Genomic DNA, 18,643 nt, shown 5'->3' on the forward strand with positions numbered 1-18,643 from the left:
GGCGTGACGAAGCGGTCGCCGTTGACGGCGTCGGCGAGGCCGTTGGGAGTGACCGCCACGCTGACGACCTTTGACCCCACCTTCCCCCTGCAGACAGGAAGCTGACGTCAGGCCACGCCCACCACAGAAGAAGAAGGTGTGTGTGTGGGCGGGGCCTAACCTCAGGTACTCTGGCGTCCAGCGGGTCAGCGCCGGCCAATGGCTGCAGGCGTTCCTGATGATGCAGGGTTTGTTGGGAGCGACCCAGTCTCGGTAGAACTGCAGCGGGTCGGGCGCCCCCTCCAGGTATCGAACCGACGGGCTCAGGTACAGATCTGGAACAGACAGACTCAGGTGTTCATGGACCAGGAAGAACCAGAACCAGGACCAGTCAGTAGAACCAGGACCAGTCAGTAGAACTAGAACCAGGACCAGTCAGTAGAACCAGGACCAGGACCAGTCAGGGGAACCAGGACCAGTCAGTAGAACCAGGACCACAGTAGAACTAGAACCAGGACCAGTCAGTAGAACCAGGACCAGTCAGTGGAACTAGAACCAGGACCAGTCAGTAGAACCAGGACCAGTCAGTAGAACCAGGACCACAGTAGAACTAGAACCAGGACCAGTCAGTAGAACCAGGACCAGTCAGTAGAACTAGAACCAGGGCCAGTCAGTAGAACCAGGACCAATCAGTAGAACCACAACCAGGACCAGTCAGTAGAACCAGGACCACAGTAGAACTAGAACCAGGACCAGTCAGTAGAACCAGGACCAGTCAGGGGAACCAGAACCAGGACCAGGACCAAGACCAGTCAGTAGAACCAGGACCAGTCAGTAGAACCAGGACCAGTCAGTAGAACTAGAACCAGGACCAGGACCAGTCAGTAACACTCAGTGATGTAGTATTATTATGTTAGAACTCCAGTTCCCATCAGCCCCCTCTCTTCTTCTTCTCTCAGTATTACTGTAGTATAATGATGACGTAATGATATTGTAGTATATTGATGACGTAACAACACTCCAGTTCCCATCAGCCCCCGCTTCTTCTTCTTCTCTCACCTCGCGCCTCCAGTGAAAACTCTCTCAGTCGTTTCTTCACGGACTCCATTTTGTTATGACGTCATTAACCGATGATCACGTGATCGGTTCTTCCGGATCCGCTGCTTTGTTTACACCCCGGGGCGCATGCGCACAGCTCGGTGCCTGGGAGGGCGGGGCTCCCCCTGCAGGAGGGGGGGCTCCCCCTGCAGGAGGGGGCGGGGCTCCCCCTGCAGGAGGGGGCGGGGCTCCCTCTGCAGGAGGGGGGCGGGGCTCCCCCTGCAGGAGGGGGGGGCTCCCCCTGCAGGAGGGGGCGGGGCTCCCCCTGCAGGAGGGGGGCGGGGCTCCCTCTGCAGGAGGGGGGCGGGGCTCCCCCTGCAGGAGGGGGCGGGGCTCCCTCTGCAGGAGGGGGGCGGGGCTCCCCCTGCAGGAGGGGGGGGCTCCCCCTGCAGGAGGGGGCGGGGCTCCCCCTGCAGGAGGGGGGCGGGGCTCCCTCTGCAGGAGGGGGGCGGGGCTCCCCCTGCAGGAGGGGGGCGGAACTGAGCCGCTGCTTATGACAAGAAGAAGAAGAAGAATTAAATATAATAATAATGTTATAAAATAATAATAATGTTATAAATAATAATAATGTTATAAAATAATAATAATGTTGAATAAAAACAATAATAGGATTTTAATATAGAATAATAAGAATAGTTGAATATATCGTATCAACAGTTGAGGTGGTTCAGGATCATCTGGTCTGGATGAACCCTGGGCGCCTCCCTAGGGAGGTGTTCCAGGCACGTCCAGCTGGGAGGAGGCCTCGGGGAAGACCCAGGACCAGGTGCAGAGATTAGATCTCCACACTGGCCTGGGAACGCCTCAGGATCCCCCAGTTAGAGCTGGTTAATGTGGCCCGGGAAAGGGAAGTTTGGGGTCCCTGCTGGAGCTGCTGCCCCTGAGACCTGATCCAGGATCAGAGGCTGGAGCTGCTGCCCCTGAGACCTGATCCAGGACCAGAGGCTGGAGCTGCTGCCCCTGAGACCTGATCCAGGATCAGAGGCTGGAGCTGCTGCCCCTGAGACCTGATCCAGGATCAGAGGCTGGAGCTGCTGCCCCTGAGACCTGATCCAGGATCAGGGTCTGAGGATGAGATGAGATATTAATAATGATAATGTTACATATATATAATAATGGGGCGGCGCAGTGGATAGTGGTTAGCTCTGTTGCCTCACAGTGAGAGGGTTCCTGGTTCGAATCCCTCCTGAGTTTACATGGGTTCTCTCTGGTTCTCTCTATAATAAATATAATATATATGATATTTTTTTTAACGTGTGTAAAGAAAAGGAAACAAATCACAGAAACAATAAAAATATTAAACATTTTTTAATCAAACACAAAAAACAAGAAACGGTTTCATTTTCAAACTTTTTCACATTTTAAATAAATTTCATAATTAAAACTTTAAACACGTTTCAGTCAAAAATCAAATGTTCTTTAATCTTCTTCTGTTTTTATGGATTTATGATTTTTATGGTTCAGGAGATTTTCTGTGTGTGTGTGTGTGCGTGTGTGTGTGCGTGTGTCTGTGTGTGTGTGTGTGTGTGTGTGTGTGTCTGTGTGTGTGTGTCTGTGTGTGTGTGTGTGTGCGTGTGTGTGTGCGTGTGTCTGTGTGTGTGTGTGTGTGTGTCTGTGTGTGTGTGTCTGTGTGTGTGTGTGTCTGTGTGTGTGCGTGTGTCTGTGTGTGTGTGTGTCTGTGTGTGGTTGTGCCTGTGTGTGTGTGTGTGTTTGTGTGTGTGTGTGTGTGTGTGCCTGTGTGTGTCTGTGTGTGTGTGTGTGTGTGTGTGTGTGTCTCAGCTGAAGACGATGAAGATGATGATGAGTTCAGGATGAGACGCAGCTGTGTGGAAGGCCCTGGAAGGTCCTGGAAGATCCTGGAGCAGGTGTGGAAGGTCCTGGAAGGTCCTGGAAGGTCCTGGCAGGTCTGGAAGGTCCTGGAAGGTCCTGGAAGGTCCTGGAAGGTCTGGAAGGTCCTGGCAGGTCTGGAAGGTCCTGGAAGGTCCTGGAAGGTCCTGGAGCAGGTCCTGGAGCAGGTCTGGAAGGTCCTGGAAGGTCCTGGAGCAGGTCTGGAAGGTCCTGGAAGGTCCTGGAGCAGGTCTGGAAGGTCCTGGAGCAGGTCTGGAAGGTCCTGGAAGGTCCTTGAGCAGGTGTGGAGCTTCTTCACTCATGGACGAGTCGGCGTTGGAGCGTTACTTTGATGACTCCATTGCAAATGTGAGTAAAACAACAACAAACAACAACAAACGTGTTTATGTCAAAGCTGCAGAACCACTTTTTAATGTTTCACCTGTTTTTCATCCAGAGTTCAGTTTGAAATCAGAGGTTTTTTGGTTTAAGAGTCTAAAACACAAACGGTCGTCACTCTGCAGAGTCAGCGTTTAAAGACCTTTAAATGTGTGTGAAGGAGCCGATGTTGATCCTCTGTGACGTCAGAGTTTAATAAAAGCCTGAACGTGATGAATATGATCAGTTTAATCTGTGAAAATACTCTGAGGATAAAAGAACAGAAGGTTTTGGGTCAAAGTGAAGCAGAAAGAGTTAAATTAAAGTGTTTCTGAAGCAGAAAGTTTCATCATCAGGCTGTAAATTATGAACACTTTCATATAAATGTGACTCTGATGTTTCGCAGGTGAGCTCATTTCTCACTGTGGTGTTTTTACCTGCAGGGCTTCATTCTGGGGGAGGAGCTTGGCCTCCAGGGCCCCGCCCCCTCTGACCAGGACCCCGCCCCCTCACAGGTGAAGGCGGGGCCGAGCAAAGAGCCGGGGGAGGAGCTCGACCTCAGCTTCCTGCCCGATGACCTCAGCACGCAGGACCCGCCCAGTCGCCATGACGACACAGGTAACACCTGATGATGCTGAATGAAGCTAACGCTAGCTTATGTCCTGATACTGAATGAAGCTAAAGCTAGCTTATGTCCTGATGCTAAATGAAGCTAAAGCTAGCGTATGTCCTGATGCTAAATGACACTAAAGTTAGCTCATGTCCTGATGCTAAATGAAGCTAAAGCTAGCGTATGTCCTGATGCTAAATGACACTAAAGTTAGCGTATGTCCTGATGCTAAATGACACTAAAGCTAGCGTATGTCCTGATGCTAAATGAAGCTAAAGCTAACTGTTAAAACCTGTTGGTGTCAGCGGGGAGTCAGACTGCAGCGCTGGACGCGTCCGGGGACAGCGGCGTCTGTCTGGACTTCAACTCCCAGGATTCCACAGCAGCAGCAGCAGCAGCAGCTGACGACGCCCAGCAGGGGTTCTCCAGGACCGGAGCGTCCCCCTTCTGTCCCATGACCCCTATGACCCCCATGACCCCCATGACCCCTGTGAATGAGAGGTCAGGAATCATCCCACAGCTGCAGTGAGTCACTGAGACCGTTGTTTATGATTATTATTATTATTATGATGATGATGAACTGTTGGTGTTTAGATGAATCCTCTTCTCGATGGAGCAGATGAATTATTCTAAAATGGTTTCCCCGGTAACAGGATCTGTGGGTCGGCCATGTTTCATTTCACTACGACGACAAAAGCAGTGAACACAACACTCCGGGAAATTACAGTTCACACATGGAAAGGACCTGAAGGCAGCATTAGCTCCTGTTAGCTTCTAGCTCCTGTTAGCTTAGCGTTAGTTTCTAGTTCCTGTTAGCTTCTAGCTCCTGTTAGCTTAGTGTTAGCTTCTAGTTTGCTGTATTTGTTTTATTCTTTATTATGCAAATGAGAAACCTATCATTCACGTGTGTGTGTGTGTGTGTGTGTGTGTGTGTGTGTGTGTGTGTGTGTGTGTGTGTGTGTGTGTCTGTCTCTCTCTCTCACCTGTGTGTGTGTGTGTGTGTGTGTGTGTGTGTGTGTGTGTGTGTGTGTGTGTGTGTGTGTGTGTGTGTGTGTGTGTGTGTGTGTGTGTGTGTGTGTGTGTGTGTGTGTGTGTGTGTGTGTGTGTGTGTGTGTGTGTGTGTGTGTGTGTGTGTGTGTGTGTGTGTGTGTGTGTGTGTGCGTGTGTCCGCGTGTGTGTGCGTGTGTCCGCGTGTGTGTGTGTGTGTGTGTGTGTGTGTGCAGGAACATTGTGTCCACGGTGAACCTCGGTTGTCCTCTGGATCTGAAGTTTATCGCCCTCCAGGCCAGAAACGCAGAGTACAACCCAAAGGTACTGGTTTCTTTAAGGAGCCGTCACCACTGAAGGATCATGGGTATCGTAGTTTCACACCTGAATCAAAGAGCCGCGCTGCTTTTGATCTTTTTTATTAAACACAGTTTTTATATTTGTTTATATTAAACTCACTGTGGATGTTAAGTTCTTTCAGGGCCGGTTAGCTTAAAGTTAGCACTTAGATACTGTTAGCTTTAAGCTTGGATTTAGCATTGAGCTTGGTTAGCTTAGAGTTAGCTTTACAATAATTTCTGTTCAGTTACTGTTCCAGTTAACTTTGAGGTAGCACTTAGATACGTTAGCGTTTGAGTTCATTTAACTTAAGAGTTAGCATTTTAAGTTACCTTTTAGGTTTAGCTTAGATTTACCATTTAGGTCGGTTAGCTTAGAGATAGCATTTTATGTATGGTTTGCTATTGTGTATGTTTAGTTTAGATTAGTTATGCTATGACTAAGCATTTATATATGGTTAGCATTCAAGTATGTTTAGCTAAGATGTAGAAATTTGTTCCGGTTAACTCAGTGTAAACATTTTAGGTTAGCTTTTAGGTATTTAAGCTATGTTCAGTTTATAGTTAGCATTAAGGTCCGGTTAGCATTTAAGTCTGGATAGCACTCAGGTTTATTTAGCTTTGATTTGACTTTGAAGTCCGATGACTTTAGAGTTAGCACTTCAGGTGTGGTTAGCTTAGAGTTAGCACTTCAGGTGTGGTTAGCTTAGTTAGCTTTAATACTGTGTGTTCAGCCACATGTCGTCACAGAAAACCACTTCTGATGAGTCGTGATGTATTTCAGCGTTTTGCGGCGGTCATCATGAGGATCAGAGAGCCGCGAACCACCGCGCTGATCTTCAGCTCCGGGAAGATGGTCTGTACGGGAGCCAAGAGGTCCGTCTGTCTGTCCGTCTGTCTGTCCGTCTGTTTACCTGTCTGTCTGTTTACCTCTCTGTCCGTCTGTTTACCTGTCCGTCTGTCTACATGTTTATCTGTCTACCTGTCTGTCTGTTTACCTGTCCGTCTGTTTACCTGTCCGTCTGTCTGCAGGGAATCAGGACCTCCCTCACCTGTGTGTTCCTGTTAGCGTTTAGTTCATGCTAGCTTCTAGTTCCTGTCTCCAGGACAGTTTATCCTCTGTGTGTGTGTGTGTGTGTGTGTGTGTGTGTGTGTGTGTGTGTGTGTGTGTGTGTGTGTGTGTGTGTGTGTGTGTGTGTGTGTGTGTGTGTGTGTGTGTGTGTGTGTGTGTGTGTGTGTGTGTGTGTGTGTGTGTGTGTGTGTGTGTGTGTGTGTGTGTGTGCGTGTGTGCGCGTGTGTGCGTGTGTGTGTGTGTGTGCAGCGAGGAGCAGTCGCGGCTAGCTGCGAGGAAATACGCCCGGGTGGTGCAGAAACTGGGCTTCCCCGCGCGCTTCCTGGACTTTAAGATCCAGAACATGGTGGCCAGCTGTGACGTGTGCTTCCCCATCAGACTGGAGGGCCTGGTCCTCACACACCAGCAGTTCAGCAGGTAGACCTCAGGGTTAGCCTAGCTTAGCACAAAGACTGGGAGCAGCTGGAAACTGCACTTTCACACTCCTTCAGTTAAATCCGTGCTTCATGTTCAAACTTGGTGACTCTTTGATTTTTGAGTCCAAACACAGAGGAAGTTTGTGTGAACGCACTTCCTCCCTGAGAAAAGCCGGTGTGAGCGTGGAAGTGCACGACTACGGACACAGCATTAGTCTCTAGTTCCTGTTAGCTTAGAGTTAAAGTCTAGTCTCTGTTAGCTTATTTAGCTTCTAGCTTTAAATCCCTTGAAACTAGTTCCAACCCTGTCCAGAGTTCATCAGAACAGCGTCCTGTTACTGTTTTCATGATTCTATTGAGTTTATTTGACTGTAACTCTGTTTTGAAAGGTGCTTTTTAAATAAAGTTATTATTATTATTATAAATATTATTATAATTATTATTAATGTGCTGTTTCCGTGTCCTCAGTTATGAGCCGGAGCTGTTTCCAGGCCTCATCTATCGGATGGTGAAGCCTCGAATCGTGCTGCTCATCTTTGTGTCGGGGAAAGTGGTTCTGACGGGTAAAGACACACACACACACACACACACACACACACACACACACACACACACACACACACACACACACACACACACACACACACGGCGGCCATCTTTCTTTCTTTAGACCCAAACGCCTCCACACACACACACACACACACACACACACACACAGAGAGACACATACACACACACACACAGACACACACACACACACACAGACACACACACACACACACACAGACACACACACACACAGAGAGACACACAGACAGAGAGACACATACACACACACACAGACACACACACACACACACACACACACACACACACACACACACACACACAGACACACACACACACACACACACAGACACACACACACACACACACAGACACACACACACACAGAGAGACACACAGACAGAGAGACACATACACACACACACAGACACACACACACACACACACACACATACACACACACACAGACACACACACACACAGAGAGACACACAGACAGAGAGACACATACACACACACACAGACACACACACACACACACACACACACACACACACACACACACACACACACACACACACACACACACACACACACACACACACACACACGGCGGCCATCTTTCTTTCTTTATTATTTATCTCATGAATAAAGTTGTGATAATTAATTTTGCAGGAGCCAAAGAACGCGCGGAGATCTACGAAGCCTTTGAGAACATTTATCCGATCCTCCGCGGCTTCAGGAAGCAGTGAGGCCGGCCTCTGATGTCACTTCCTGTTTGTTTGTAAATAGAATAATTTACTGTTTGTTTACAGTAACTTTTATTTTGTGATGTTAAAAAAGTCTCTGTTCAGTGTTTCACCAGCCGAGAGAAAATAAACCACTTCTGACACGTTTGATCAGCTTCTTCTTCTTCTATTATTATTTTATTATTGTTATTATATCATATAATATACTTTATATGCTGTTTTTAACTTATAAACTTAAATAATTATAAACTAATATACTTATAAACATGTGTATTTATAACCATATATAGTTATAAATATACATGTTTTTAACCTTTTATAGTTGTAAACATATATAAATATAAACATATATATTTATAACCTATAATGATAAACATATATATTTATGACCTTATATAATAATAAACATATACATTTTTAACCTTATATAGTTGTAAATCACTAAAGCAGCTGTTGTTGTTTACTGTTCTCTGATAAACTTATATAATTATAACCTTATATAATAATAAACATATATTTATGACCTTATATAAGAATAAATATATACATTTTTAACCTTATATAAGAATAAATATATACATTTTTAACCTTATATAAGAATAAATATATACATTTTTAACCTTATATAAGAATAAATATATACATTTTTAACCTTATTTAGTTGTAAATCACTAAAGCAGCTGCTGTTGTTTACTGTTCTCTGATAAACTTATATATTTATAAACTTATATAATTATAACCTTGTATAACAATAAACATGTATATTCATAAAGTTATATAAATATAAACATATATATATTATAACCTTAAATAATAATAAATATATACATTTTTAACCTTATTTAGTTGTAAATCACTAAAGCAGCTGCTGTTGTTTACTGTTCTCTGATAAACTTATATATTTATAAACTTATATAATTATAACCTCATATAATAACAAACATGTATATTTATAAAGTTATATAATAACATATATATTTATGACCTTATATAATAATAAATATATACTTTTTTAACCTTATTTAGTTGTAAATCACTAAAGCAGCTGCTGTTGTTTACTGTTCTCTGATTGGCTCTTCAGTTCTCGGCTCCTCCCACCGCGCTGACGTCATTTCATAAACAAACCCGTCGCGTCAGAGGAACCCGGAAGTGACGGACTCATCTCTCGCGCATCAAAACAAAACAAAAACATTTGTTGTTTGTTTTTCATCCGGAGGAAAAAGGACCGCGACGCTGCGGCTGAAGAGCCCGACGGATGACGCTCATGTCCGGGTAGAGAGCGCGGAGTCCGCCGCTCCACGGTTCGGCCTTTAACGGCTCCGTTAGCTTAGCTGCGTTAGTTTAGCTCAGTTAGCTTAGCTCCGTTAGCCTAGCTCAGTTAGCTTAGCTCCGTTAGCCTAGCATCGTTAGCTCCCATGGCGGCCTCAGCGGGGCTCCCTCCGCTCGGCCCGGACCGTGCCGCCTCATCCTCCGGCCCTCACTCCGGCGGGAGGCCGCCTCTCCGGCCCCCGCACCCCCACCCGGCTCCCCCGGGGCCGGGCTGCGTGATGGTGGAGTCGGTGGACGACGCCGAGGGTCTGTACGTGGCGGTGGAGCGGTGCCCGCTGTGCAGCACCTCCCGCCGCAGGCTCACCTGTGCCCGCTGCGTCCAGGCCGGAGACTTCGTGCGCCTGGACGGGAGGAACACCGAGAGGTACCCGGGTCCGCCAGACCCCGCTGCCGGGTCCGCCAGACCCCGCTGCCGGGTCCGCCAGACCCCGCTGCCGGGTCCGCCAGACCCCGCTGCCGGGTCCGGACTGTTTACACTTAATCTGGGTTTATACACACACACACACACACACACACACACACACACACACACACACACACCTGTGCCCGGACGTGTGTGTGTGTGTGTGTGTGTGTCTGTGTGTGTCTCTCTCTGTGTGTGTGTGTGTGTGTGTGTGTGTGTGTGTGTGTGTGTGTGTGTGTGTGTGTGTGTGTGTGTGTGTGTGTGTGTGTGTGTGTGTGTGTGTGTGTGTATGTGTGTGTGTGTCTGTCTGTGTGTGCGCGTGTGTGTGTGTGTGTCAACATTAAAAACTACATGTAATGTTTTTTATTAGTCCCACATCAGGTCAGAGGAGGTACAGCAGGTATAACTGTGATTATAGTTTAATATTTAATATTTAGATAAAAAACGATTCTGCATTTAAACCATTTCACAAAACTTGTGTTTAAATATTATATTTATTATTATTTTTTATAATAAGACAAATATTCACTGACTCATATTTATGCTTTTATATATTTTGACATCATTGAGTGACGTTGTTTAAATGCAGAATAGTTTTTTATTGTAAATATTAAAATTAAAAGTTGAATATTAAACTTGGAGCCTGTTTTTAGTTTTATTTTAATTTAAATATTCAAACAAATCTTCAGTTTTTATTTTTTGACACTGAAAATAAAAACTGAGCTTCAGTTTCATTAGAGCTCTTTATTTTTAATCTATAAAATATAACCTATAATATTTAAAATATACTGTCTAATATATAATATTTAATATGATTTATAATCTTTATATTTGTTCAGGTTCTTCTCTCGTTCTCAGCTGCAGCAGAGAAAACAGTTAAAATAATAAATAAATTAATTATGAATCCAAGAGTGGATCATTTAAATAAATCAAAACAACTTTTATTATTTAATATTTTTAATTCCACGCTCACGTCACAGTAAGACTCATTATCACTCTGAGCTGTTAGCATCAGCAGCTAACAGCTAGCACCAGCAGCTAACAGTTAGCATCAGCAGCCAACAGCTAGCATCAGCAGCTAACAGCTAGCATCAGCAGCTAACAGCTAGCATCAGCAGCTAACAGCTAGCATCAGCAGCTAACAGTTAACATCAGCAGCTGTTGTGTTGACTCTGGGGTAGAGGGGGGGGGGGGCAACACGTCAAAGCCCAAAATAACTTTGGCATCACTGCCGTCATGTTTCCCAAACTGGGCCCCGGGGACCTCCAGGGGTCTCTGGGACGCTTTCAGGGGTCCACAACAAACAACCACAGCAACACTAACAACAACACAACAACAACAACAGCAACACTAACAACAACAACAGTAACAACAACAACAGTAACAACAACAGTAACAACAACAACAGTAACAACAACAACAGTAACAACAACACTAACAACAACAACAGTAACAACAACAACAGTAACAACAACAGTAACAACAACAACAGTAACAACAACAACAGTAACAACAACAGTAACAACAACAACAGTAACAACAACAACAGTAACAACAACAACAACAGTAACAACAACAACAGCAACGACAACAACACCAACGACAACAACAACAGTAACAACGACAACAACAGACACAACAACAACAGTAACAACAACAACAACACATCAGACTTCCTGTTTCACTCCGAACATAAACGATGGTTTGATGTTCAGAGTTCTTTGATGTTTTTAAACTAAACTCTAACTTCTTCTCTTTGGAACCAAATCGGCTTTGAACGTCCTGATTCATCTTTGTGTGACCAGAGCGCTCAACAGGACGCTAACACGCTAACATGCTAACACGCTGAATTAGCCGTGTGCTAACCCTTTAGATCACCTCTCCGTAAACACTGGAGCTGCTGCTCCTTCACAATAAAAGCCCATCAGTGTCGTCCAAACTTCAGTCCTTCACAATAAAAGCCCATCAGTGTCGTCCAAACATCAGTCCTTCACAATAAAAGCCCATCAGTGTCGTCGGAACATCAGTCCTTCACAATAAAAGCCCATCAGTGTCGTCCAAACATCATCTTCTGTTGTTTCTTCTGCAGATACGTTGAAAAGTTGGAACGTCTGAAGAAACTGAACGAAGAGAAGGAGCAGCTGCAACACAGGTACACACACACACACACACACACACACACACACACACACACACACACAGGTACACACACACACACACACACACACACACACACACAGGTACACACACACACAGACACACACACAGACACACACACACACAGAGACACAGAAACGCACACACACACACAGGTACACACAGACACACACACACACACACAGGTACACACACACACACACAGACACACACACACACACGTGCACACACACACACACACACACACAGAGACACAGACACACACAGAGACACACACACAGACATACACACACACACACACACAGGTACACACACACACAGACACACACACACAGAGACACACACACAGACACACACACACAGGCACACACACACACAGACACACACACACAGACAAACACACACACACACAGGTACACACAGACACACACACACAGGTACACACACACACAGACACACACACACAGACACACACAAACACACACACACAGAGACACACACACACACAGGTACACACACACACACAGGTACACACACACACACACGTGTGTCACGCTGGTTGTAAACGGCTGCAGGTGGCGTGCGCGTGACTCTGCGCCCTTCTCTCCGCAGAGTCACTCAGGACATGGACAGGAAGCTGCAGGCCGACGACATGGTGAGTCTCCACTTCCTGTCACCCACGTGAACCCGCCCGGAGCGCCGCTGCGGCGCGGGGATGGCGTTCCTCACGACCGCGGACACGAGCGTGGACGTGATCGTAAATATGAATGTCATCCGTGTTTGTTGGTGACGAGACGCTGACTCAGCTGTTTCCTCAGAAATGGAAAATCATGTCGTGCAAAATGAAGATCGAGCAGCTGAAGGAGGCCGTCGCCGGGGGCAACGAGGAGGTGAAGGGCGGTGAGTGTTTCCACTTAAAGCTGCGTCCTCTCTAATGTCCACTTAAAGCTGCATTCTCTCTAATGTCCAGCAGGAGGAGACTCCACTTAAAGCTGCATTCTCTCTAATGTCCAGCAGGAGGAGACTCCACTTAAAGCTGCATTCTCTCTAATGTCCAGCAGGAGGAGACTCCACTTAAAGCTGCATTCTCTCTAATGTCCAGCAGGAGGAGACTCCACTTAAAGCTGCATTCTCTCTAATGTCCAGCAGGAGGAGACTCCACTTAAAGCTGCATTCTCTCTAATGTCCAGCAGGGGGAGACTCCACTTAAAGCTGCATTCTCTCTAATGTCCAGCAGGAGGAGACTCCACTTAAAGCTGCATTCTCTCTAATGTCCAGCAGGAGGAGACTCCACTTAAAGCTGCATTCTCTCTAATGTCCAGCAGGAGGAGACTCCACTTAAAGCTGCATTCTCTCTAATGTCCAGTAGGGGGAGACTTCACTTAAAGCTGCATTCTCTCTAATGTCCAGCAGGAGGAGACTCCACTTAAAGCTGCATTCTCTCTAATGTCCAGCAGGAGGAGACTCCACTTAAAGCTGCATTCTCTCTAATGTCCAGCAGGAGGAGACTCCACTTAAAGCTGCATTCTCTCTATTGTCCAGCAGGAGGAGACTCCACTTAAAGCTGCATTCTCTCTAATGTCCACTTAAAGCTGCATTCTCTCTAATGTCCAGCAGGAGGAGACTCCACTTAAAGCTGCATTCTCTCTAATGTCCAGCAGGAGGAGACTCCACTTAAAGCTGCATTCTCTCTAATGTCCAGCAGGAGGAGACTCCACTTAAAGCTGCATTCTCTCTAATGTCCAGCAGGAGGAGACTCCACTTAAAGCTGCATTCTCTCTAATGTCCAGCAGGAGGAGACTCCACTTAAAGCTGCATTCTCTCTAATGTCCAGCAGGAGGAGACTCCACTTAAAGCTGCATTCTCTCTAATGTCCAGCAGGAGGAGACTCCACTTAAAGCTGCATTCTCTCTAATGTCCAGCAGGAGGAGACTCCACTTAAAGCTGCATTCTCTCTAATGTCCAGCAGGAGGAGACTCCACTTAAAGCTGCATTCTCTCTAATGTCCAGCAGGAGGAGACTCCACTTAAAGCTGCATTCTCCCTCATGTCCACTTAAAGCTGCGCTCCCTCTAACGCCCCTCTCTCCTGCAGATAAGGAGCTGCTCCTGCGCTCTCAGGAGGAGAGCCAGCGGCTGCAGCGTCGGGCCGGGCGTCACCAGGAGAAACGGGATAAGATCGAGCGTCACAACCGGCGTCTGGGGGACCTGCTGGAGCGACGCAGCCGCGAGCTGCAGAGCCGCCTGGGTCAGCTGGCAGCGCTGAGGCGGGAACACATCCTGGAGCTCACCACGCACATCTTCCCCACGCAGGAGGAGAAGCAGGGCAGCAGGTGAGGCAGCGTCCGGGGAAGGACCGACACTTGGCTGTCTGGGGAAACGCTCTTCAAAGTAGGAGGTTGACGAGGGTGTGTCGAGGTGGTTGTCAGGGGTTTGTCGGGTGGTTGTCAGGGGTTTGTCAGGTGGTTGTCAGGTGGTTGTCAGGGGTTTGTCGGGTGGTTGTCAGGGGTTTGTCAGGTGGTTGTCAGGTGGTTGTCAGGGGTTTGTCGGGTGGTTGTCAGGGGTTTGTCAGGTGGTTGTCAGGTGGTTGTCAGGGGTTTGTCGGGTGGTTGTCAGGGGTTTGTCAGGTGGTTGTCAGGTGGTTGTCAGGGGTTTGTCGGGTGGTTGTCAGGGGTTTGTCGGGTGGTTGTCAGGTGGTTGTCAGGGGTGTGTCGGGTGGTTGTGGGGGTTTGTCTTTGTGGTTGTCAGGGGTTTGTCGGGTGGTTGTCAGGTGGTTGTCAGGGGTGTGTCGGGTGGTTGTCGGGGGTTTGTCGAGGTGGTTGTCGGGGGTTTGTCGGTGGTTGTCAGGGGTTTGTTGGGTGGTTGTCGGGGGTTTGTTGAGGTGGTTGTCAGGGGTTTGTTGAGGTGGTTGTCAGGGAGTTTGTCGGGTGGTTGTCGGGGGTTTGTCGAGGTGGTTGTCGGGGGTTTGTTGGGTGGTTGTCGGGGGTTTGTTGAGGTGGTTGTCAGGGGTTTGTTGAGGTGGTTGTCAGGGGTTTGTTGGGTGGTTGTCAGGGGTTTGTCGAGGTGGTTGTCGGGGGTTTGTTGGGTGGTTGTCGGGGGTTTGTTGGGTGGTTGTCAGGGGTTTGTTGGGTGGTTGTCGGGGGTTTGTCGGGTGGTTGTCAGGGGTTTATCGGGTTGTTGTCAGGGGTTTATCGGGTTGTTGTGGTCGTTGTCAGGGTGTGTAAAGACTCATTGACGTGTATGAGGAGACCTAATCAACCTCTCCCCTGCCCCTGCGTGTGCGGCCCAGAGACCCCGCAGACGTGGTGGCGGAGTGCGACCCCGCGTTGACCTCCAGCACGGTGAGCGAGCTGGCCGAGGCTCGGAGGACCACCTACCTGTCGGGACGCTGGATCTGGGACGACCAGAACGGAGAAACCAGCATCAGCATCACGGGGCCCCCCGTCACCCTGCCCAGCAACGGGGACTGCTCCGCCTACTACAGCTGGGTGGAGGAGAAGAGCACCAATCAGGGCCCAGGTGAGGAGCGAGGGGGCGGGGCCTGAGGCTCAGCGTCCGTTATTAAGATGAATCTGTAAATATTTATTTACTGTATTTATTTTGTCTTTATTCTTTCTGCAGAGCTGGACCACATCAACCCAGCCCACACCATCAGCGCCGCGCTCTGCTACGCCACTCAGCTCGTCACCATCCTGTCTCACATCCTGGACGTCAACCTGCCCAAGAAGCTCTGCAACAGGTGAGCCGGGCGCACCTGCCGCTGCCTTCAGGTACGCGTCCCAGCACAGGAAAACCCAGCGTCTGATCTCATGTTTGTTCCTCAGTGAGTTCTGCGGAGAGAACCTGAGCCGGTACCGCTTCACCCGAGCCCTGAGCAAACTCAACACCAACATCCTGCACCTGTGCTTCTCTCAGGTGAGAGCGCACTGAGGACGCACACACGGCGCCCACATGGCGTCCACACGGCGCCCACACCAGCACCTCAACCAGCACGAGCATGTTAACGAACACATCAACGATGACTTTATTTATTTATACATTTAATTTTTATTTATTTCTGTATTCGTGTCTTTACTCCCGTTTTCCCGCGTTGGTCCGTCGCCGCAGCACGTGGACGGGGAGAAGCTCCACCCCCATCACACTCTGAGGAACATCATGTTCCTCGTTTCCCCCGACAACGACGACCTGGGCAGGTGAGATCAGCCGACGTCGACCTCCGACCTCGTGTTCCTTCAACAGCTGAGATTTTATAAACTGAACCTGTTTTTTTCTGCTCCTGCTCCTGCACCTGCTCCTGCTCCTGCTCCTGCTCCTGCACCTGCTCCTGCTCCTGCTCCTGCTCCTGCTCCTGGTCCTGCTCCTGCTCCTGCTCCTGCTCCTGCTCCTGCACCTGCTCCTGCTCCTGCTCCTGCTCCTGCTCCTGCTCCTGCTCCTGCACCTGCTCCTGCTCCTGCTCCTGCTCCTGCTCCTGCTCCTGCTCCTGCTCCTCCTCCTGCTCCTGCACCTGCACCTGCTCCTGCTCCTGCACCTGACACCTGCACCTGCTCCTGCACCTGCTCCTGCTCCTGCACCTGCTCCTGCTCCTGCACCTCCTCCTGCTCCTGCTCCTGCTCCTGCTCCTGCTCCTGCTCCTGCACCTGCTCCTGCTCCTCCTCCTGCTCCTGCACCTGCTCCTGCTCCTGCTCCTGCTCCTGCTCCTGCTCCTGGTCCTGGTCCTGGTCCTGGTCTAGGACGGGTCCGTTTGAGGTGAGCGCCGACCTGGAGGAGTCGATGGAGTTCGTGGAGCCGGAGGCGGCCGGGCCGGCGGAGGAGAGCGGAGACGAGACGGTGACGGACGAGGAGACGGACCTGGGGACGGACTGGGAGACGGTGCCCAGTCCACGGTTCTGTGACATCCCATCACAGGTAAGGACACCCGAGGGTCCTGGAGGATCCTGGAGGGTCCTGGAGACACCTGAGGGTCCTGGAGGGTCCTGGAGGGTCCTGGAGACACTTTGAACCAATGGAACGTTTGAAGAACGACGTGTGGACGAACTGTTTAAAGTGATTTCCCTGATTTCTCTGAATCTAAACCTGTTTCTGTTTCTGTTTGTTTGTTTGTTTGTTTGTTTCTGTTTCTTTGTTTGTGTTTGTTTCTCTTTGTTTGTTTGTTTCTGTTTGTTTGTGTTTGTTTGTTTGTGTTTGTTTGTGTTTCTCAGTCCATGGATCTTTCCCAGAGTGCACTGCAGGTTTCTCAGCCCTCAGCAAACTCCGGAGGAATGATTTCGTCTGCTGCCGCGTCCGTCACCTCCTGGTTCAGAGCGTACACGGGCCAGCGCTGACCGGACCGGACCTGATCGGACCCGACTGGACCGGACCCGACTGCATCGGACCGGACTAGACCAGACTGATCCGGATTCCTCTGGACTCTGGAGGACTCAGACTGTGAACGGGTCAGGGGTCTGGAGGACTCGGGGGTCAGACTCTGGAGGACTCGGGGGTCGGGGGTCAGACTCTGGAGGACTCGGGGGTCGGGGGTCGGCAGGTCGATGAGGTTTTAATAAACATAAAAAACAACAACATTTAAATTCAGATTTTAACCATAAACCTGATTTTATTTAAAAATAATAAGTTTTTATAAACAAACTTTATTTAAACTTTTTTAATCGTTAAACTTTTAATAAACGAGTTAAAAAAACATCTGAATATTTTTTATTTTTCACACAAACGACTTTAATAAAATAAATAAATAAAGTTTCCTTTAAATCAGAAATAAATAAATAAAATAATGAGAAATTAAATTAAACTAAAATTATATAAAAATAGAAATAAACATAAAATAACTGTGACATCACGAGCTTCTTTATTTATTTACTTTAATGTTTAATCTTTATTCTTTAAAAGTTTTTATTTATTTAAAAAGTATCTTTTAAGTTTCTGTTTCATACAAAAGTAAATAAATAAAAACTTCAGTAAAATAAAATAATAAAGTAAATAAAGAACTTTTAATAAAGTTCATGTTCGATCAGCTGATTAAAACATTCATTTATTTTTAATGCTTTTATTTTGGCGGCTCCGTGTTTATGAATAAATAATTATTTAATAATAAATATTAAATAAAAACCTGTCGACCTGCAGCTCAAAGGGAAACTTCACTTTTTACACTTTCTTTGTTTTTATTCGTCGACAAACTGAACTGAAGGTTACCGCGGTAACGGAGGCTGGTTACCACGGTGACGGCGCCTGGTTACCACGGCGATAACGGCACCTGGTCGCCATGGCGATAAAGGATCCCTGTTTACAGACTGAACCGGAGGAAACGGCGTGGACTAAACGTGAAAAATCTTTGTGATTTCAAAATAAAAGCCTGTTGTTTTTCTGGTTTTGGCGTCTGCTCACGTTTTTCTCAGAGACTACGGACGAGACGCCGTTTCAGAGACAGACAGACGGAGACAAAGACAGACGGACAGAGACAAAGACAGACGGACGGAGACAAAGACAGACGGACTGAGACAAAGACAGACGGATGGAGACAAAGACAGACGGACAGAGACAAAGACAGACGGACTGAGACACAGACGGACGGAGACAAAGACAGATGGACGGAGACAAAGACGGACTGAGACAAAGGCAGACGGACGGAGACAAAGACGGACGGAGACAAAGACAGACGGACGGAGACAAAGACGGACGGACAAGACAAAGACAGACGGACGGAGACAAAGGCAGACGGACAAGACAAAGACAGACGGACGG

At 47.8% G+C, this 18,643-nt stretch overlaps 3 protein-coding genes across 3 annotated transcripts in view; 2 read left to right on the forward strand and 1 right to left on the reverse strand.

The window, feature by feature from the left end:
* jmjd7 (jumonji domain containing 7) overlaps positions 1 to 1,118 on the reverse strand; it is a 6,466-nt gene extending 5,348 nt beyond the window's left edge. Inside the window, exons 1-3 of the mRNA XM_083924238.1 lie at positions 1,039 to 1,118; positions 161 to 314; positions 1 to 87 (exon numbers count right to left, since the gene is read on the reverse strand). The exon at positions 1 to 87 is cut by the window's left edge and continues 52 nt beyond it. Coding sequence (XP_083780364.1) covers positions 1 to 87; positions 161 to 314; positions 1,039 to 1,087 — 290 coding nt within the window. The 5' untranslated portion in view covers positions 1,088 to 1,118. The remainder of the gene's footprint in view (positions 88 to 160; positions 315 to 1,038) is intronic.
* Positions 1,119 to 4,225: 3,107 nt separating this feature from the next.
* On the forward strand, positions 4,226 to 8,037 carry tbpl2 (TATA box binding protein like 2). The gene is made up of 6 exons (XM_083924242.1): positions 4,226 to 4,417; positions 5,116 to 5,203; positions 6,002 to 6,093; positions 6,539 to 6,706; positions 7,174 to 7,268; positions 7,948 to 8,037. Exons 1-6 carry the CDS (start codon positions 4,347 to 4,349, stop codon positions 8,022 to 8,024), a joined length of 591 nt encoding a protein of 196 aa, XP_083780368.1. The 5' UTR covers positions 4,226 to 4,346; the 3' UTR covers positions 8,025 to 8,037.
* Positions 8,038 to 9,081: 1,044 nt separating this feature from the next.
* atg14 (autophagy related 14) lies at positions 9,082 to 18,269 on the forward strand. The gene is made up of 11 exons (XM_083924233.1): positions 9,082 to 9,714; positions 11,843 to 11,905; positions 12,523 to 12,565; positions 12,729 to 12,810; positions 14,004 to 14,241; positions 15,198 to 15,427; positions 15,530 to 15,647; positions 15,733 to 15,823; positions 16,016 to 16,101; positions 16,639 to 16,813; positions 17,107 to 18,269. Exons 1-11 carry the CDS (start codon positions 9,437 to 9,439, stop codon positions 17,227 to 17,229), a joined length of 1,527 nt encoding a protein of 508 aa, XP_083780359.1. The 5' UTR covers positions 9,082 to 9,436; the 3' UTR covers positions 17,230 to 18,269.
* Positions 18,270 to 18,643: the final 374 nt, after the last annotated feature.

The sequence above is a fragment of the Echiichthys vipera genome (genome assembly GCF_963691815.1).
Source record: "Echiichthys vipera genome assembly, chromosome: 12".
Taxonomy (NCBI): domain Eukaryota; kingdom Metazoa; phylum Chordata; class Actinopteri; order Perciformes; family Trachinidae; genus Echiichthys; species Echiichthys vipera.